This window comes from Gobius niger, assembly GCF_951799975.1.
Source record: "Gobius niger genome assembly, chromosome: 1".
Lineage (NCBI taxonomy): Eukaryota > Metazoa > Chordata > Actinopteri > Gobiiformes > Gobiidae > Gobius > Gobius niger.
In genome coordinates, this window is record NC_136852.1 from 60,457,109 (window position 1) to 60,478,463 (window position 21,355).

General features: G+C 37.4%; 5 protein-coding genes across 6 annotated transcripts in view; 3 read left to right on the top strand and 2 right to left on the bottom strand.

Moving 5' to 3' along the window:
• ykt6 (YKT6 v-SNARE homolog) overlaps positions 1 to 21,355 on the bottom strand; it is a 77,441-nt gene that overhangs the window by 17,102 nt on the left and 38,984 nt on the right. The window lies entirely within an intron of this gene.
• Positions 1,900 to 2,802, top strand: LOC306975679 (uncharacterized protein; the record flags this gene model as incomplete). Its single annotated transcript, XM_079573322.1, has 1 exon — positions 1,900 to 2,802. One exon carries the CDS (start codon positions 1,900 to 1,902, stop codon positions 2,800 to 2,802), a length of 903 nt encoding a protein of 300 aa, XP_079429448.1.
• il12b2 (interleukin 12B 2) lies at positions 5,323 to 6,386 on the bottom strand (the record flags this gene model as incomplete). The annotated part of the gene is made up of 5 exons (XM_079573464.1): positions 5,323 to 5,445; positions 5,536 to 5,684; positions 5,781 to 5,962; positions 6,046 to 6,145; positions 6,332 to 6,386. 5 exons carry the CDS (start codon positions 6,384 to 6,386, stop codon positions 5,323 to 5,325), a joined length of 609 nt encoding a protein of 202 aa, XP_079429590.1.
• Positions 10,832 to 15,324, top strand: utp15 (UTP15 small subunit processome component). Its single transcript, XM_079578325.1, has 12 exons — positions 10,832 to 10,955; positions 11,159 to 11,274; positions 12,368 to 12,460; positions 12,536 to 12,720; positions 12,837 to 13,015; positions 13,144 to 13,269; positions 13,359 to 13,494; positions 13,561 to 13,645; positions 13,894 to 14,049; positions 14,140 to 14,241; positions 14,307 to 14,440; positions 14,832 to 15,324. Exons 2-12 carry the CDS (start codon positions 11,185 to 11,187, stop codon positions 15,130 to 15,132), a joined length of 1,587 nt encoding a protein of 528 aa, XP_079434451.1. The 5' UTR covers positions 10,832 to 10,955; positions 11,159 to 11,184; the 3' UTR covers positions 15,133 to 15,324.
• LOC306980790 (rho guanine nucleotide exchange factor 28-like) overlaps positions 16,430 to 21,355 on the top strand; it is a 36,167-nt gene continuing 31,241 nt past the window's right edge. For both annotated transcript variants that reach the window (XM_079580215.1, XM_079580216.1), the window contains exons 1-3: positions 16,430 to 16,584; positions 17,061 to 17,104; positions 19,113 to 19,254. In XM_079580215.1, coding sequence (XP_079436341.1) covers positions 17,072 to 17,104; positions 19,113 to 19,254 — 175 coding nt within the window. In that variant the 5' untranslated portion in view covers positions 16,430 to 16,584; positions 17,061 to 17,071. The remainder of the gene's footprint in view (positions 16,585 to 17,060; positions 17,105 to 19,112; positions 19,255 to 21,355) is intronic.

Genomic DNA, 21,355 nt, shown 5'->3' on the forward strand with positions numbered 1-21,355 from the left:
TTACCAAAAAAAAAAGATGATGTTGAGGCTTGAAGTAATTTTTCTACTCAACGTTGGTTGTTTATGAGTGTATTAGATGTTGATAAAATTACAGAAATTGTATTGAAAAGTAGTAGTAAAAGTGTGGTGCATTTTAAAGCATGTTGTGGGGCAGGGCAGGGATGGTTGCAACATGTTTCTTCAGTGTGGCATATAACACTGAGGACCTGCACACAGACACATGCTCACCGGCATTGTTTTTGCACATCTTAAGGATATTCTTTCTCTGTCCAACATACAAACATGTGCTATCTAGTGCCGGGGTGGGCGCTACATTTTTTTCAGGGGTCACATGAGTAACCTGAATTGAGTTTGAGGGCTGCAACAACAATAACCTGAAGTCTTGAACTTCATTCTTCTCAACTTTCTCCCATTGCAAAATGGATTAAATTATATCTGGTGCTCGCTTGATGGTAATTTTAAATATTGTATTTAAAGAAAAACAAAATAACAAAACTGATGTAACATTAACAAAGGGCATACATCATAAGATCGCTCTTGTCTCTGCTCCTTTTCATTCAAACTGCATTGACTTATCAGTTTTGATACATTTTCATGTCAATTTTTAATAAAATACATAAATAAGTGAAATGAAAATGAAATAAAAAAATGTTGAGCCCATTCTGGCAGGGGATGGAAATTGTTAGAGAATAAAATTCAATCGCTTTATCATACTGGGTCAAGCTGTACATCTACCTCTGTCTATCTCTGTCGTAGCCTTGTCTGTGGTGCTCAGTTGCCTACTCTCAGCCACTGAATGTTTAGCCTGCGTATCAGCATGATGCTCGACAGAGGGTATTTATTCCTCTTCTGTGGAAGCATAGGAAGACTTGAATGGTTAGGCTGAGATCATCTCTCAGGGTCCCGCACCAACGGTAAATAAACCTCTCCTGCATAAGACATCCAGACTCCTGCCTATTCTTCATTTATCCTCTCGGACACCATTGTCTTTTCTCTAACAGTAATGGTGCCTCTGATATACACAATCAAGGAAAGCAAGGAAAAAAAGCGGAGTTAGAGTAGAGGGCTGGATAAAATTGCATGGGGGGCCGGATCAGGCCCTCAGCCCGTAGTTTGCCCTCCTCTGATAGTGATCTGCAGTACCAAGGCCACGAAACATGAGACTTTTTATTTGTGGTCTCTATTTGCTCACACATCCCGGCATATCGTCACCTGAGTTAAACTAGGTGTTTGATATGGTCAGACATAAAGAGTGACAGAGATGTTTATAGTTTGGAATAGTTTCTTTAGTATGGCATATATATATATATATATAGTAGTTAGTTTATTTTCTAATCTGCTACACTACGTGGAGTTGGATTTTATGGTTGGAATTTTGGGGAAATATTAGGACTTTCACATTGTTTCATTTTTTGTTTCTCAGAAATTATGAACTACTGTATTGAAACATAAATCAGAATTTTATGCTCAGACTGCTACTCACAGTACTTCTTTTTTTATACTTGGGTCACTATTTTTTACTTCTATTTGAGTAGAGTTATTTTAAGGTAATGTTACTCTTAATCTACGTATGAAGTTGAAAAATGCATCACATTTTGCTTCAGAGTCTGTCCCCTTACAATGAAGTCCTGTGATTTTTGTCTTAACCACTCAAAAGTGCTCAATTTATGATTTTTTAAGCCTCATAATCTATTTTTCATCAATAACATCTTCATACCTTTTATTTCAGTCCTACAAATTGCCACGTGAGATCAGAGAGGAGTTGGCTAAACAGTGAAATAACCGTTATTCTCCTCTGGTCCCTGATTGGTGGCAGTGGTGCAGTTACAACTCTCCTCTTGTTACAACCATCTCCAGTCTCCCCTATAAAACCTACTGCAGGAGGCATGCATGCAAACAATGTCGAATACCACAGTGTCTTTGACAGGAGTACCTCTCTCTGTGGACTTTCACCACCCTGAAGATTACTTCATATTCATTTTTCAGATCGTGTTTGCTTCCACCACAGTTCTGATCGCAGGGACTGTAGTCATTAGCATCCTGGCCACCAGAGCACTGCTCATTCAGAACCGCTTTATCTTTATGCTCAACACCAGTTTGTGTGATACTCTTGTAGGTATGTCTGTCTACTACCTCGGTCTGTTTGATGTCGTAGACTGGGGTTATCCACCAAGAAATGGCACTTTTTATATCTTAAATGGACTTTTAGGTGTTAATATGCTGACATTTATGTTCGCACAGTTTGATAGGTATTTTGCTGTATGCTTTCCATTCTTTTACGCTCGTTTTTTAACGAGACATGTCATAATTGGCTTTAACATCTATTGCTGGATCTACTCGTACGGTTTTGTGCTTGCAAGAAACATATTACCTCTTGCATCAGCCACACAGCTGTATGTGTTTAGCATTGTAGTTTTTCAGATGATAGTTTTCATCAAAGTCATCATGACTGTTAAACTTTATGTTGTTGCGAGGTTTCAGGTTGAAAGGGATCCACCTAGTGCAGAGAAAGAAAGCAACAAAGAATCATTGAGGATAATCATCTTTGTGGTAATAAGTTTCTTAGTGCTGTGGTGCCCTTCAATCGTAAATATCATACTTAGGTACTTCGGAGGTGGTGTGACCTTTAGAAATGAAGCTACTAATATTTTTGTAAATATGGCACGTTTCAATTCACTGTGCACTCCGTCTGTGTACATATGGGGAAGCCCGGCTCTGAGACAGGCTATGATCAGGACGGTGTGGGCCAGAGTGTGTCCGCGCTGCAACAGAAGGTGCTGCATACCATTTCATTTAGATTAGATTTGAATGAGAAAATGACAACATTCTTGTACTAAAAGTTTCTCTCTTTCTTTCCCACTCCCTCCCTCTCTCGTCTCTCTCTCTCTCTCTCTCTCTCTCTCTCTCTCTCTCTCTCTCTCTCTCTCTCTCTCTTGCTCTCTCTCTCTGTCTCTCTCTCTCTGTCTCTCTCTCTCTGTCTCTCTCTGTCTCTCTCTGTCTCTCTCTCTCTGTCTCTCTCTCCCTCTGTCTCCATCCCTCGTCCCTCTCTGTCTACTCAGGATTGCATCTTGCCATGGAAACGGAAACCATTTGTAACTGGGAATCTCTTCCTGATCACTCCCCTAAATATATGCTCAAATGTAAATGTTGTTCAGAGAAATATGTTGCAGAACTGTTTCTTTATCTCTATCACGTCCTCGGCCAGGAAGAAATTTTTGCCACCTGAATGTGGTCACACTCATCATCAATTCAAGATCTTGGTGGTGAAAAATGAACCATTAGAGTGTGTGACCTTTTTTGGGGGGGTCAGGCAATGTAATTTTAATTGTCCAAATGCAAATGTTTTGTCCTGGTTTATGGTTAATAATCTCTCACCAGTCTGCCCCAGGTATGTGTGCTACTGGTGGTACTTGTGCTTCTTCAGCCAAAGTGGTATAAGATCATCTGCAATTATAATTTAATTTTCTTTTTCATTTTGATTAGTGATTAAGTTATTTATGTTTAGTTATGCAATTAAGTTGTTCGTTGTTAGGGTGTTTTTTGAGTTTGGACATGGCCTACACCTAATTAAGACATTTTGGAGCTTTTTTAGACCTAATTTAGTCCTGGTTTGATCTTGATGAAGTCCTGATGATGCTTAGACAGAGATGAAGTTTGAGAATACTGGTCTACACTATGTGCTTATTCACAAGAAAATGGTAATAACATTTTCTCTTATTTTTTCTGTTTGCAAACATGGGTGATTTATTCATTTATTTCGACTATAGAATTACAATGTGGAGTCATTCAATTTTTCTGTTTGGTGTTCTAAATTTTTTTATTTTTTTTACTTATATTTTCTGAACATTCTGTTTTAAGTGTGAGGCTCATTCTGCTTTCGAATGAGATTTTTTTTGTAAAATGCCTTGTAATTGTTAATAAATCAATATCACAGTTGTTGCAGTAAAAACATTATTTGCTTTGAACATGTTTCCATCAAATCTGGGGACATAAATATTAGGTCATGTTTATACAGTTTACACCTTAAAAGCTTTGTAAACCAGCACACAAAATTACACAATCATAATTTATTGATGCTTTATTTAAATGGCAGTGATTTTAACACACAGTAGGTGAAATAGAGCAGGTGTCTCCAACCTCTGAGATACTTTTGGTCAAGAACTTCTATTCAGAGATACACAATGTTTCAAGGCAAGTACTAAAGATTGCATGAGCTCCCTTTTTCCTCCTACTTTGATATATTAAACCAGTTGTTGACAGATGTCTGAGCTTTGTCTATGCACATGACTCAGTCACACTTTGAGCTTTTTTGAATTTTGTTTGTGACGACAGAACCTTTTATTGCATTTCCCTTTTCTTCTTCTCACCTGCAACAAAATGCAAATAATGTCAAGAAATGGAATTTAAAATAAGGCATAAGATAGGCAGTAACAAGCTTTGGAATGTTTTTATATGTGATTTTATAGGGATAATACAGGCATCTATTTAAACCAATTAATGCAGGGTCTCCGGCTTAAAGGAAATCAAAACATCAGAAAGCGACTTAATGCTTAAAAGATACTCGTGGACAATGTGTCTTAGGTGAAGTTCACCCAGCGGGTGACTTGAGTTCCGTTCTTACTTATACTTTATATTATACCTTATACTATATTCACCCAAATGTGTGTAGATTTTGTTCAGCATGTAAAATGTGAGTCATCAAGCGCATGTGGCCATTTCGAAAGTATTTTACGAGCTGCCTCTAAAGGGCTGGAGAGCTGTAGCTCCCGAGCTACTGGAGATCCCGGAATTAATGTTTGTCATACAGTATAATAACTTTGTTTTTAAATGGAAAGTTGTCCATCATTCAGGAGACTTTGTGTCATGTATTGCCTACATTGTTTATAGCCCTGTGCAAAAAGCAGATTTTAAAAGCTCCCTGAGTTACGAGCACACAACATTATACATGCGAGAAGGAAATGAGAGCCCTTTTAATAGACATTTGTTTCACACAAACAAAACACACCACACATATATAACATTGACCTATTGATTGACAATAAGTATTATTATTATTAGTAGTAGTAAAAATTACAAACAAGATAAATAAAAATAAAATAAATAATAAATAATAAATAAATACTGGGTTTGGGCACATTTTTAGCCAAACTTACGCCTTTGGTTTGCACCCTCTGATAAAGTTATAGGTCAATCATTTCACTAAAACAACATTTTAGTGAAATGTGTTGAGCTGTTGACACGAGATACACTCACAAACTGGACAGTACATTGACAAAAACAAGAAGAAACACAAAGACAGGAGTATGGAAGCTTTAAAGATGATCAAACATTTACACTTTTCCACGGTGTCCAGGGGCTCCAGGCTGAGAGCACATAGGAATCTCTACAGCGTACCCTGAGCTTGCTGATTTTTCTTGGAATCAGGGCAGATGATGACTTTTTAGCCTGACAATACATAAAAGGTGAGTAAGAATTACAAGAACTGAAATCTAAATCTGGTTCATATTAGACTGAGGAAGGACTGTTTGTACACACCTGACCATCATCCCTCAGGACATATTCAATTTCATTCTCCAAACTGAAGAAGCTGTGAGGGCTGGACCAGCTGGTTGGAGGCTCAATGGTCACACGCAGCTCTTGCCCGACCGCCTGCCATGTAACATTACTGGGACTGTCTGGTTGAACTAAACAATACCCCCAAAAAAAGTAGTAGTAGGCTATATTAAAATTATGCAAACATGATCAGGATCATGTAATGTTCATGCACAAACATTTCTCACCAATGTCTCGGAGGTAAAATCTCTTGGTTCTATTCAGGATGATGTGGCTTGCGATGGCCTCAACAGTGAGCTCAAGCATTTTGCTCTCCTCGGTGTATGGTGAGAGAGAGTGGGACAACTTAAATTGGAACCTTCCATTTTCCCCCTTGCTCCCATCTGCCCAGTGACATGGCTCACTTTCACTGCAGGACAAAAGGGATGTAACTTTATCAAGCAATAGCAGATTTTATTATTATTTTGTACACGTAATCAGTGTGTAATTTACCAATCCCGACCCAAACGAAGACGTGCTACTTCATATCCGCTGTTATCCCATGTGCAGGTAAAAAAACAGTCATAAGACGTGGCCCGGCATCTCAGAGATTCTACAAATAAGCATTAATATCAAAACCAATTACCGTCTACAACAGTGTGCGATTGAGATGGGGTTATATAGGCAGGATTCTTCCATTATTGCCTTCATCCTCTATTAAATGAATTAGTGTAAACGCTCATTGAATATATTTTTCTTTCTTTCATGTGTTCATAGGATTACAGGAGCATAGTCTTACCCAAGTCGTCGTCCTCGTCCTCCTCAGTTTCAAGCAGTAAAAATGTTGATGCCATTTTTTGTCCTGCACTCCAGCAGATGTATTCACCCAGGACAGGGGTATCTACTTCATCCACTATCACAAACGGGCCATTCACGTGCACATTTCCCCCAAAGGCACCGTCATGAAGCGTTTGGTCATTTAAAGTCCAAGTTGCAAGTTTGTCTTCTGTGCCACATGTAATATTAGCGTTTTGTTGAACTGTCAGAACTAGGGGGGGGGGTGGGGGGGGGGGGGGAAGTTACTGGCAAAACCCAAAGCATCACAGGCAGATAGGCAAAAAAGACTTACAATTTTTAGGAAAGAATTCCAATCCATGAGCAGCAGAAGATGTCAAGATGAGCAAGCTGATGATCCACTCCTGTACAGGATAGTGAAAAAGCATTGATTCTAATTCATACATTTCATGATACAATTTAAATTCATAACAAACTATTGCAGTTGAAAATGTTTCCATTTAAGGACTTACCATAATGATCGCAAACAAATGTAGACTGTATGATGTGGGATAGTCTTAGTGAAGTCCATCGTTTTGGAGCTGAATTTATAGTTACTGCAGCCCACACGGTGTACATTATCAGGGAGCAGATCTGAAGTGAGAATGAAACTAAGTGATAAACGGCTGGTACTCATGATGGAGCGCATGAATTTCCTCTTTTGCGTTTTGCATGTCAAATTTATCAACAGATAAGGCATGTATGAAATAAGGGCTCAGTTGTGAAAAATGTGGGTGTTAAGGTTGGGGTTTGCCATGAATCACCAATGACAAAGACAAAAAAATAAAATTTACCGGTACCTAAAAATTAATTACATGTATTTAATAACTGAAATCATATGACGGTGGTGACTTTGCTTTGCTAATGTATACATGCTTTACATAAAAAAGGGCTCTGAAAACAATATATAATATTGAAGAGATCCATCAAATCCACTATTTATCAAATGTAAGTCACTAAAATGTTATGATATAGTTGATTATAATATTCTTCAGGTTGTATGTAAAGCCATTAAGAAAATAATACCAATGACCATCAAAGCAAGGTTCAAGAAAAGCGATAAGTCACTATAATCTGAAAGGAACAGACATCTTTGAAAAACCCAGGTTCAATTACAATGGAACGAACCATCACAGTGACAGGAATTAGTTTATAGAATTAATTTCAGAAATCAGTAAAAGAGTCAGGAATTCTCCTGGCATTCAAGAAACACATAAAACCTAAAATGTAATTAAAAAAAAGTAAGAAATATGAATTAGCCTGGGATACTAATAATGTGAGATTTTTTGGAAAAAGATAGAAATAACAAATAACAGAAATAGTGTAAGGTGATTGTAAAGTCAACAAAAGCAGATATCATAAGATTGCTCTCCCCTCTGCTCCGTTTCATTCAATGAAATGAATATATATATATATCTATATATATATCTATATCTATATCTATATCTATATCTATCTATCTATCTATCTATCTATCTATCTATCTATCTATCTATCTATCTATCTATCTATCTATCTATCTATCTATCTATATCTATATATATCTATATCTATATATATATATATATATATATATATATATATATATATATATATATATATATATATATTCACTTTTGAGTGAAATAAAACATGAAAATAAAAAAAACATACACACATACATAAAAATAATTTGCAGATCAACCCAAAAAACACCTAAATGCCCTTTGACTTAGTTGAATGTTATGGTACTTCCCCTCTTGTTCGCCAATGTTATATTTAACATAGAGTTTTCACAACTACAGATACGCACTGTGTCACGTACTTAGTGCGTCATTATGTTGGCATGATGCCATTACAATGAAAGTCCAAAAACGTCAGGCCATATTACTGGACATTGACACAAATCTTATCAGATAAAGTAATTGTAACTTCACTGTTACTGTATTTAAAGGAAAACAAACTTCATCTTTCATGAATCATTATCCTACAAACTGTTTCAAACTGTTTCTTCTAAAGGTGCACTTGAGTATTGGATATAAACCCCTTTAAATTTAGTGAAGTGAAAGTTTGGTTTCCTGTTAATCATTGTTCTTTCCCCAGTATTTTCAAGGAATGGTGGAATTATTTTGATATAATACGTAACATTCTCAAAAGTGTCTTTGAACATGAGGAATAAGAAAGTGTAAAGACAGAATATACATTTTGTCAAAAGACAGTAAAACAATGTAGGTACATATATACATGTATTTTCTACATGACCATTATAATAAAACAGTTGAGAACTCAAGTAATAAAATGTTGTCCGCTCCTTGTCCATGATTAGTGAAATTGAGATACAAAACTGTCAAAAAAGCACAAGGAGTAATGATGAAATGGGCACCAGTTTAATCTTAGTCTCATATTTGAAAGCCCCATCAAAGCTTTGCACAAGATATGGAAAAACGACAACAGTGATGGAGAGTATAATAATTTGTTTGTACTTCATTTAACCCATCCTTCAATGCCGCTGGGGCAACCCGTAAGGAGCAGTGGCCGACGGCAGTGCTGCGCCCGGGGACCCATCTCCATGATGTGGAGCCAGGCTGATGGTCAGAATCACCTGGCTTCACCTATTGCACATGTTTTTAGTGGTAGGGGAAACCGGAGTACCCGGAGGAAACCTACGCAGACACGGGGAGAACATGCAAAGCCCACACAGAAAGGCCCCGTTCTGGTGGGAATCGAACCCCGGACCTTCTAGCTGTGAAGCGGAGGCGCTAACCGCTGCACTACCATGTCGCAAATAAAGTAATAAAGATGGTCTTAATACTGGTATGTTTATGTCTGCCTAACTGCCACTTCTGCAGCAACAACTGGACTTTCCAGCCGAGGAACAAAACACAATTGACTATGAAATCAACAATAGAAATACACATACGTAACATGTCTGTTGTAATACAATGTGCTGTTATATCCCTGCACTTTCATAATCCATCTATTCACCAGAAACACATTTTACTGTTTGCCCTCTCTTACTTTTACCCCTTTGAAGCAATAAACACAAAAATGTAATAAACGTTATATCGTACATGTGGTGGAATCTATTATGTTTGGGGGTTTAACTTCCAGGAACTGCAAATACATATTCACACATATGTAATAATAAAAACATTTATTAATATAGACTGTGTTGTTCGCCCACCCCATGCCTCAAGGTTGGTGGTTTTCAGATTATTTGTAGTGACTGTAAACTGCATAATCTGATATATATTATCTGATATAAATGTAATCTGATTTCTTTCTTTCACATGTGTGCATAAACTAAGCAGGCAAATACAGCAAAAACGTCAAACTAAGATCAATAGATATTATGAACTGAATGCATTTTTTATTTGTTAAGTTATCAATAAAATAAATCCCAAATTTGGTTGTAGAGAAAGTACAGTATGCAGCTGGCATTTGAGTAGTTAAGGCTGCTGCATGGTAAAACATAGCTCCTGAGACTTGTGACTCTGATTATTTACTTAATAACTCTTAATAACTCTTACTCTTAAATTATTAATAGAAGTCAAAGAACAGTTTGTGCTACTGGCGTTTTATTTGGCTGAGATCACTACAATGACTAATGGAGAGGACACATTGTTCATAGGGTTTGAACTCGAGACCAGTGATTCTCAAGTGGTATGATTTTGTGACCCTTGGATGACAAGCTGCGACCAAAATAAAAATGTACTTTGTCATATCATTTAAAATATTGTATTTTATGGAACAAGCAGTAGATTTGCCTTTTTAGACTGAAATTATGATCAAAACATTGTAATAACATTAAAGTTATTGGGTTGTGTTTCTGTGCAGTTTCAGATTGAAAATATTGGGGGGGAAATGTTCCCTAATAAAGGCCACTTTTGGGTCCTGACACACCAGTTGAGAATCACTGCTCTAGACCTTTGAGTTACCAAACCTGTGCTTTATTCACGGGGCTCCCAAACTCAAGTGATGCCACATGGAGCAGTTTTAACTTATTTGGGGTATTATTTGTAGCTGGTAGGTAGCCCTTGAACAACTTAAGGCTCTTGAAGTAGTCCTCGGCTCAAAAAAGGTTGGCGACTTCCCTGCTAGGCAAACATGCAGATCATATGACTTGGAGCAAGTCAAATTTGATGACAAACCCTGCATAACTTGTTATTTAACACACCTTTATTGCCCTATATGTGACCTATATGTGTTTCTGAGAAGTTTCAGGTCTAGTCTGTTTGGTCTGTAAATGTCGTACGTCATGATGTAAAAAAACAAAACAAAACAAAAAAGCCGGAAGTGACGCATGGATAACGAGGTCCTGCGGGGGATCCGGAATCAGCATATATATTTTTATCATACAATATACTAATGAATAGCTTACGTTGCTAAATTGTTCATTTCTATATCGTAAAATACTAAAAAAGTATATTGTGTTCAACTGAAAGAAGAAGAACGTGTCAATGACCGGAAGTTGTCATAGTTTGTCATGGCAGCCTCCTGTGAGAATCATGGCAACGTGAAAACTCGCTAAAATGTGAATCGGTTATTGTGTAAAACTACCAAAATATCTTAAATAACATTACGTGTTTCACCCAGACTTCGTTCTATAGGTAGGTATGTCGTTTAACAGCTATTGTGTTTCCCAAAACGCGCAAATTTAGTGTTTTTATGTATGCACGTTGTTGTTAGCGCCGTATAGAACTTTACTTTGCTTCGAGTTTTGTCTTAAGATTGCATCTTTCGTCGTTTATGTTTTATTCACAGTGGTTCTAATTTTGTACTAGTGCCTTATATTCATCTCTTTACCTTCCAGGTTTCTGGTTATTGTGTGTAATAAAAATGTCGTCATTTAGAGCCACAAAAATACCAGTTTATCCCAAACTAGGAGAGAAAGTCACGCAAGACACACTCTACTGGAAAGACTTCAAGGTGGGTGCCCTATACATAAATCTAACTCGTCACCATTCCTTAGGTCGCCTAGATAAACCCAAATATCAACACACACGATGATACCACGCTATGTGTGTTAGTAATAAAAGGGCTCTGGAAAGGACCTGAAACTGCTCCTTTCTACAGTAAAAGACGAGCTCACAATCCTAAAACAATGGTTTGATCTAAACAAGCTCTCAATGAATCTGAGAAAAACCAAATATATTATTTTTGGAAATAGAAAAGTCAGTGATTCTGTGACTCAAAAAATAAATGATACAGAAGTTCATGCAAATACATTTTTAGGAGTTACCATTGATGGAAAGCTTTTCTATCTCTATTAAAAACAAAATTTGCAAAAACCATTGCTGTAATTGGCAAAATAAAAACTGTACTCGATATAACTCCCCACTTCCTTACCTAAATTATGGCTTGGAAATATGGGGAAACAATTACATATCCAATACTCATCCTATTTTCCTACTCAAAAAAAAGGCAATAAGAATGATCACTAAAGCTGATTTCTATGCACCAACAAACCCTATTTTTGTAGAGCTAAACCTATTGAACGTCCATGATCTTGTTGATCTAAATACATCAGTAATATTGTACAAAGCATTTAGTAATCTTCTCCCTCCTCTCTTCCAGGAGCTTTTTGAACACAGGAAAAGTCAGTATAACCTCAGAGGAACTGGCATTTTCAAAAAAGCAAAAGCTAAAAAGAATTTAAAAAGTCAATGTATTTCTGTATCTGTGGAAAGACTTGGAAGATCAGTTAAAACAGTCAAAGCTTTCAAAAAGTTGTACAAATCTACTAAAATTCAAGAATATATAAGCTTAGGATGACTAAAGTAAGAAAAGAAAGTGAAAAGACTTTAGCAGGTCCATAACGGATGAATATGAATTTATATGTTGACATGATTTAGTTTAAAATAAATAAATAATCTTTAAAGGAATGAGGTGACCGGATAAGCTACTACTACTACTACTATATCGGCGACCTCCGCAATGGCGACGAGTTTTGTTTTTGCCTGATCGTGTTAAGGAATGCTTTAGCTACAAGTTAATATTGTTCTTCATCGTGTGATTGTAGACACCAATTCAGATTAAAGAGTTTGGAGCCGTCACAAATCTAGATTTCTCTCCTGTGGCGCCGCATAATTTTGCAGTGACAGCATTCACCAGGGTAAGCTAAACTCATCATCAAAGCATTACGTTGTATAATAACGGCTTATAAATGGTCATCTTTTAACTTTTTTAGATTCACATTTATGGACCGTTTTCTCAAGAGCCAGTGAAAACATTTACAAAATTTAAGGATAATGCATACTGTGGAAGGTTTCGATCGGATGGCCAGCTTCTTGTTGCAGGATGTGAGGACTCGGTGGTGCGCCTTTTTGACGTCGGGGGGAAAGTGGCACTCCGAATGTTCAAAGGGCACACAAAGTACGTTTCTAGAGTTTAGATTGTCGTTTGTATGAACTTGAGTCATTCATCAACATCTTCAGAGTAAAAAGTCTCAACATATAAGCCTCTGTCTGTAATTGCTCATTATTTTTCAGGGCAGTACACGTCACTGATTTCACTTCTGACCAATATCAGATCCTCACTGGATCTGATGACTACACCTGTCGTCTTTGGGACATCCCAAATTCCACTGAGCTTTTATCTTACAAAGAACATACAGACTATGTTCGCTGTGGCATCGCAAGCAAACTTAACGGCAATCTTTTCCTAACAGGTGAGAAACAGACTTATTCTATTGTGGGGGAAAAAACAGTTTTATTCATTTATTTGTTCAAATTAGCCGAATATAAATTTAGACTCAATTATTTCTGTAAATCTGAGTTATGTTGTTTTATTTTTCAGGATCTTATGATCATACATTGAAGCTTTTTGATACTAGAATAGAAAAGAGTGTGCTTTCTATGGATCATGGCCAGCCCGTGGAAAGTCTTCTCCTCTATCCTTCAGAAGGACTTGTCGTCTCAGCAGGTAACAATATAGAGTGATCTTGACTTCACATGCTACAGTTATGACATAACTCTATGCTTTGAATTAATATTGTTCACAATATATCTTAGGGGGTCGCCATGTTAAAGTGTGGGATCTACTAAAGGCTGGCCAGCCCCTTGTGTCATTGAAACACCACCACAAAACTGTGACAAGCTTATGTCTTAGCAGTAACGGCCAGAGACTGCTCTCTGGTTCATTGGACAGGTGAGCTAAGCTGTAATCACTCATTTGATTGTAATTTGTCCTCATCCTTTAATAATTGTTTGACAGGCATATCAAGGTGTACAACACAACAACATACAAAGTTGTTCATAACTTTGATTACGCTGCCTCAATCCTTAGTCTTGCTTTGGCTGTAAGTATATTTTTTCAGTAATAAACATATTTGTAATGAATTGTCTTGTTCATGGACACGGCAACAGCAGCACTGGTTTGTGGGGTAGCACTGCCAATTTTCAGTTTTTTGAGGGAGAATGCAAGTGATCCATATTTAAAACCTTTGTTCACTACTTCTTATAGTAATTAGATATTTCCAGGAAAGTCATGTCATTTCATCTTCCATAGAAGAGGCTTTGTCATGTGTGGATTTTCTTTTGCTTTCAGCCAAATGATGAGTCGATTGTTGTGGGTATGACTAATGGTATTCTAAGTATCAAACAAAGGAAATGTCCTGAAGACTCGAAAAAGGATATTGGTCAGCAAAGACGACGTCCGTCAAGCAGTGGTTTTGTAAAAGGAAAAAATTATGTACCCAAACAGGCAAGTGGCAAACAGTTAAAGATATGTAGCTTTTGTGATAAAAATAAAAAATGTTTTACAGTTCCACACTTTTTTAATTCAATATTTCAGGATGATTATCTCATCAGTAAGCCAGTGAAAGAACACCTGGCCAAATATGACAAGCAGCTGAAGAAATTCAATGTATCTAAGGCGCTTGATACAGCTTTGGAGGTATGAAGATTGTGACGTAATTGCACTTTTATTTAGGGATAGAAAATAAATCTTATGTTTTTTAGACATTTTTGAGAACAAGAAAGCCAGAGATCACTGTGGCTGTTATAAAGGAGTTGGATCGACGGGGGAAGTTAAAGAATGCGCTTGCTGGAAGAGATGAACAGGGACTCTCACGATTACTTAGTTTCCTTATAGGGTAAGAACAGGTTTGGTTTTCATTCTCCAAACTATATTAGATCAGTGGTTCATAACTATGGTATGTGTACCACTGGTGGTACTTTGACGTTTTTAGGTGGTGCTCAATAAGAGATAATTGTATTTATGCATTAGTAAATGGGTCTTTCTGGTTTATGCCCAGTTTTTATATGATTTAGTTAAATATGTGTCACGCAGGTATAACATTTTAAACTCAGTTTAGCCATGACTTGGTCTGATGATTCTAGCAAGGTCAACATAATTATGAGGTGGTACTTGGTGTAAAAAGTTTGAGAACCGCTATATTTGAACTATTGTTTATTATAATTGACAAGCTATTGGTCATTGTACTTCCACTCCATGTTTATTGACGCCTCTTTGATGTGACGCAGGCACTTGGTAGACCAGCGATTTGCACCCGTTCTTGTAACTGCGGCTGATATGATCCTGGACATCTACCACTCAACTATCGGTCAGTCACCAGTTATCGACCGCCAGCTGCTGCGTTTGCAAGATCTGGTGGAGCGGGAGATCGACTATCAACAAGATCTCCTGGAAGTCCTTGGCATGCTTGATACAATGTTTGCTTGCTCCCTTCCCAAAAAGGAGGTACCAAGCCCCGGCATAAACGGACAAAATGGCCAAGCTCGGGGAGAAACGAGTTCTGTTCCGCCTCAAATTCAAGCTCTGTAATGTGTCGTTCTTCTCAAAAGTAAAACAGAAAACAGAGAAACACACAAGGGACACATCTATGTAACTAATGAACAATCAAGCGCCATCGTTTGTAAGTGATGTTTTCATTAATGTAGTAGTGTCTGTGTGAGATTTTGAAATGTATGAATGGAGTCAGAGCAATGTTTTTTAATACAATATACAGTTAAAACGATGTTAAACACATACAGTGTTAATATCGTAATTAAAAATGTGTCAACTTGTTTTTGCTGTTAATTAATAATTTGGTAATTGTTTTACTAGTATGTAAGATGGTTATGAGCTATGGAAAGTAATAGTGCAGTTTAGTTTTTCCCGTAAGTAATAATAATTGTTTTGATGACAGGCAGACGGTGCCTTTACTTGGAATGGAAGCTTATTTGTATTGCGCTTTTCACATGACACAAGTCACCCAAAGCGCTTCACGTAGTGTCGGAGATTTATTCTCCATTTACTTTACACATGGTGGCTACGTATGTGTAGCTACAGTTTCCCCTGAGGTGACTGCACACATTTGCGCCAATAGTTCCTCTGACCACCACCATTCATTAACGCACACGCATTATTCAACCTGGCCTATTGTACATGTTTTTATGGTTGGGGAAACCCGAGCATCCAGAGGAAACCTACGAGAACATGCAAACTCCACACAGTAAGGCCCTCAGGGATCGAACCCGGGACCTTCTTGTGATGTGCGAGCCGCTGCACTGTCCAATTTTCTTGGTAAACGGTAACTCAAGCTAGCCTGGTATATGCAGCTGCGGCGCTTGGGCTCCTTATGGTACTGCAAACATCTGTATTGTTATTCATAAGGTCACCTGCTTATCATGCTTAGTGATGTGTAAGTTCTGTGTTTTCTAGTTTAGACATGGTTTACAGTGGGCTATTTGAAAACCCCTTCTAGACTCGCTTTAGTCCTGATTTGCTCTTTGTCTGGGCCTGGTGGTACATGGAAGGCTAAATATTTACTAAGGTGGTACAAGTTTGACAACCATTGTTCTAAACAGTGCATCATACTGTGTGTGTAGCTTTATAATAAGCCCATGATGAAACAAAAGGGTTAATTTTTCATACTAGTTTATTCTGTATCTTATCCTTAGATCATTGGTGAGAAAATTAGCTTCTATTGTAATGCAAGAGGCTTTTCTCGAATCACAAAAGGTGTTTGTGTTTCATATTTCAATAGACATATGCTAGTCGACTACCTTTAGGGGGCACCAGAGCCTCGCTTGGTCAGCGTGAGCGAGTATGTTTGTTTTATTTTTGGCTGAGGCGCATGGCGGGGAGGAGGGAGGATGCGGCTGTCTGCTGCTCTTTGCGTCTTCAATTCACGCCATCCCTCAACCTGTAGCTTTCTGTCGCAGCCTCAGCAGCAGACACATGTTCGCTCCCAAGCTCCTGTTTTCTAAAGCGGGACTTCAGGCCTAGAAAAAGGTAGGTGACTTTCGTGCAAAAATGATCATAGGCTATGTAACACAAAGTTCTGTGATTGTGCAAGGATCAGCTTCAGATTTGCTCCTTAGCATCTTACCAAGCCAGAAATTCAAAATTAGGTTTATAATCTTCCCTTTGTATTGAATAGGCCGCCTGCAATAATGCATTTTTTATCCTCCTTTTCTGGAAAAGTAAAGCTGTTCTACTTTGAGACACATCATTCAGTGCATTCATTGTACACCAGAGAGAAACAACTGGTGTAACACAATCAAAAATAATAGACCTTTTTTTTAAGGATCATATTATTTTACATTTATTCAGGATCATCCTTGTCTGTGGACCTCGAGTGCTTGGCTCAAAATTAAATTATAATAAGCTCTAGGATTTGGGAGCTTATAAACTGGCAAGAATACAAAAAGTCATGAAGAGTCACAAGACTGTGTTTCATGTTTTTCTCCTTTTCTCTCCTGGTGCAGCTGCTGCTCTGATGGAACTGAGCAGAAGAAAAGTGCCTCTTTATGTAAGTAACAATTATCCTATCAACGAAAATGTGACAATCCCTCCTGTATTCAGTATAAATTTGTGTTTTATACTGTCCCTCTCTTGAGGGGTTCTGGGCATTTTAGTTATTTTTTCCGCAGATTTTGTATTTTCTCAATTTTTAAGTCGGAAGATCCATTAAGGTCATAGGCTATTGGTCGACAGTTTGTAAGAACTAATTTATTATTTGCTGTAGATTTTACTGTACTATTTACTCTGAAAAATAGTATCATTCATCACTGTTACTCGCATGACACTCTTACAATAGTAAAGTGGTTATTATTTATATAACTAGCAAATCAGTAACCATATGATTCAGTCATGCCAGTGTTTTTCTTCTTAGTCGAAACTGATGTCTCTTCAATAATCACACGGTTGTGCATTTGAAGAAATCTCTTTTATCCAATGTAAAGAGGGACTTTTCAATTTGTTTTGGAAGAATCAATATTGATGTTATTGGATGTGATGTTTTTGTTAGGAAAAATACCAAACCTTTATCTTGAAACATACTTTGTTCCCCCTCAATATTTCTGCATGAATTGAGAGCATGTAGTCTTTTTTTTCCCCAGTATCAGAAATTAGGTCAGCTGCTATGGGAACACAGTGCTAATAGAGTCTGATGAGGAATTACACAGTTAACCAGCATCTAGTTGGCCATATTGTATCGAGCTCAAATTTCTTGTTCCGCTTCTTTTCATGTTGTACTGAGCAGGATTAGTATTGCAACGACACAGCAGTAGGATAAAACTAACCTGTCTCATGACGGTCTAAATCCAGCTCACATTCCCTATTCACAATGATAGGAAGAGAATGTATTTATTATATGATTATTAGTGAGGATTAGTCTTTATACTTTTTCAATGAAATCTGTGTTTCTGATAAGAGTTATGATGCATTTCTTAATAGGAGACCTGCTGTTCTACCTATTGACTATTGTAAAAAAAATAAAAATTCTGACCTCTTTAGAAGAAGAAGAGCACCTTTCAGAGACATGGTCACAAAGCGCTTTACATGAGACAATTTCCCATTCACTCCATGCAGGGTGGTGGTGAGCTACATAAGCTACATATGTAACTTCAGTTTCCCCTGGGGGAAGGAAGTGCTGTCGCGACTGCGCCAATGGTCCTTCTGACCACCATCATTTATTCACACGCACACATGATTCATACAGGCCTATTGTACATGCTTTTAGTGGTAGGGGAAACCAGAGTAATACTAATAAGAATAATGCATCAGTTTTATATAGCGCTTTTCTGGACACTCAAAGACGCTTTACATTGCATTATTCTTTCACGCCATACTCAGAGTACATGGAGGAAATCTACGCAGGGGAGAACATGCAAACTCCACACAGAAAAGCTCTGGGGTGGGAATTGAACCAGGGACCTTCTTGCTGTGAAGTATGAATGCTAACCGCTGAGCTACCGTGCCGCCACTAGTCGTACACGGTGTCCTGCAGCTATTTCACTGGGACTGTTCTGGCAAAGGCCAGTGTGTAAGGCATTAAGATTTGACTGGAAAACATAAATGACGGTATTATTCATGTAACATTTCTATTATACCATGTGACCTAAAGGTTGTATTCACCATGAATATTATTATTTTTTGGCTGATTTATTGGTTGTCAGCAACTCAGCGTGTTAAATTAGATTTTCATTTTTTTGCTATATTTTGCTATATTTATTATTATTCAGCCTCAAAGTCAAACAATTCTGCAAAGAACAACCTATTTCTAACATCTACCCATGTGTTCTACTGTACTTAGTACAACTGGGCAATGTTCATTTTTTTTCTTCAGCAAAGATCAGAACAGGCATTTGTTGGAGGTATAAAGCATTCCAGTGTTTATTGAAGGAAAATGTGTTATTGTTCCCCCGGGAGGAATGCTTTTATGGGATTTTGGTGATTCCCACAAATGTAAAACTTGGCATTAGAGAGGAGTTCAGAAATATCCCTGTGTTTGTCTCTTATCTGTTTTCTCATCACAGGGCCAAGCCAAGGTGTTTGCTCTGCTGGAGGGGCTGGACTCGCTGCCAGAGGATGCAGAGGTCTATGTGGTCCTGGAAGGATCCTCGCTGGTCCACGTGACAAGGGCTCAGAGCGATATCATGCTCTGCTTTATAGTCCCTGGTATGTACTGGATGTCCTGGATGTTGTGTCTCTTTGTTGCACTGTTTCACACCAGTTTTAACATAATGTACTGCACTCACAGTAGTGTTCCACAAACATATACAAATATTCAGTTCATATTTCCAGCGTGTTTAGCATTTAATTTATTTGTGATTTATGTTTTAGAAGCAGTATATTTTAATACTATGGTAAAGGCAAGGCATGTTTATTTATACTGCACATTTCATACACAAGGCAACTGAAGACTTCCAGAAAATGCTAGTAGAGGTCTAGAGTCTAGACTACAGGGTTAGCATAATTACAATTACAATTATGCATAAGAAAACCTCATAGAGACAAGATATTTTTTGCTATCAAAAGAAATTGCATGACTTTATTGATTGTAGTTTTTGCGACTTTTAATGGTGACCGTGACACGTTTTTTAAATTTTCTTTCAATTAATTGTGGACCTCTAATAAACTTCAAGAAAAAGACATCAAGACAAGTAGATAAAAAATCTTGGTAACGCTTTATATTAAGGTGTGCTTGTTAAGTATTAATAAGGTATTAATAAGCATTAATAAGCTGCTTGTAAAGTTTTAGCACACGGCTCTGTTAACATAATAATAGGCCATTAATAATACTCTTATTCACAGCCAACCCTTAACCTAACCCTGACCTTAACCCTTACCCAAACCCTAAAATCATTACTAATGCTTATTAATACTTAAAGGGACTATAGGGAGTTTAAAAATGTTAAAATTACGTTTGTTCCTCCCATTACATGTTCCAGCCATGTCCTAATGTGTAGAATGAACCCAGACCTGTTCACCACAACTGCCTCTAAAATCCTGCACTGTCACTCAAAAAGGTGTCATTTCGGTCCAAAGTGCCTTCATGCATGGGCTTAATATAGAAGGTGCAGTTACATATATGGCCTGAGGTGGCAGTAGTCAGCATAAAATGGCCAACTTGCATCCAGCCCCTTTAATGAGAACACCTTAATCTAAAGTGATACCAAAATCTTTATCGTGGAAAACACTGAATGATCAAGAGAGCTCATTGAAATGCCTCCGTTCAACAAAATGTCTATTTTGTGAATTCTTCCAATGTACCATGCAAATTTACTGCTCATAATATTTTGTCGAGTCTGTTTCCACCATTAAACTATTAAAAGTAATTACAATCCATATTTTGAGGAGCATTGAATGCCTGATCTAATCTGGACTCACAAACATACTGTATGTACGTTCTGGAGGTCTGGAAGGGCACAATCTTATCGGCTTCCTGTAGGAATACGCTCTGACAATGTGTCACCATTACAGACTCTGTAGAGACAACACAGGTTTCAAGCTGTCCTCCTGCTGCTGGACAATATCATTCTAATTTCTTTGGCTCATCCACAAAGGTCTGACCTACCAAAAGAAATGTACAAATTAATGTATATGTATAGATAAAAGCCACAATTGAAGCTAAGAGGAAAGTTCACCACTTAGCCAACGATCATTACTTTAATCCTATCAAGATACATAAAGACTCTACGACAGATAGTAACTTGGGCCATTTCAGATAATATCATTACTACATACAAATTATCCTTTAGAGTAATTCCTCACTGCTCCCAACACAGTACATATTATACAGTGTGATTTACAGTTTTTTTTCCACAATATCGTAAATAATTTTTCTGTAAGAAATTAACAGGGCTATCTAATATTAGTTACAAAACATAGAAAAATGACAAAATGACTCTTTTGACTAAGTGGAAACAGCTATGTACTTCATGGGGATACCTTCTCTGAATGCAGCAGTCACTGGTTTGTTTTTCAGTCATGAGATGCAGTAATTTGATGATAGATGCCAATTACAGATGCCAATTACACTGCGTTCCAAATTATTATGCAAATGACATTTTTCTAAGATTTTCTAAATTGTCAACTCAAATGAGAGTCAGCATAATTTTTAAGTCTTTAACTGGTAGAGGATCATTTAAATGTGGTGGAAAAAATTTCCTAGTGATAACAGTATTTTTTTCAAAAATAAATATAGTAAAAACCTCAAAATCCACTGTTCCAAGTTATTATGCAACTCATCGTTTCAATACATTTTAAAGCTTGTAGT

Excerpts from the sequence above, each read along its gene's own strand:
- utp15 (XM_079578325.1), top strand. The coding sequence starts at position 11,185 with ATGTCGTCATTTAGAGCCACAAAAATACCAGTTTATCCCAAACTAGGA. Across the intron at positions 13,646-13,893 it reads TCCTTAGTCTTGCTTTGGCT|CCAAATGATGAGTCGATTGT; the intron begins GTAAGTATATTT and ends TTTTGCTTTCAG. Across the intron at positions 14,242-14,306 it reads CGCTTGATACAGCTTTGGAG|ACATTTTTGAGAACAAGAAA; the intron begins GTATGAAGATTG and ends TATGTTTTTTAG.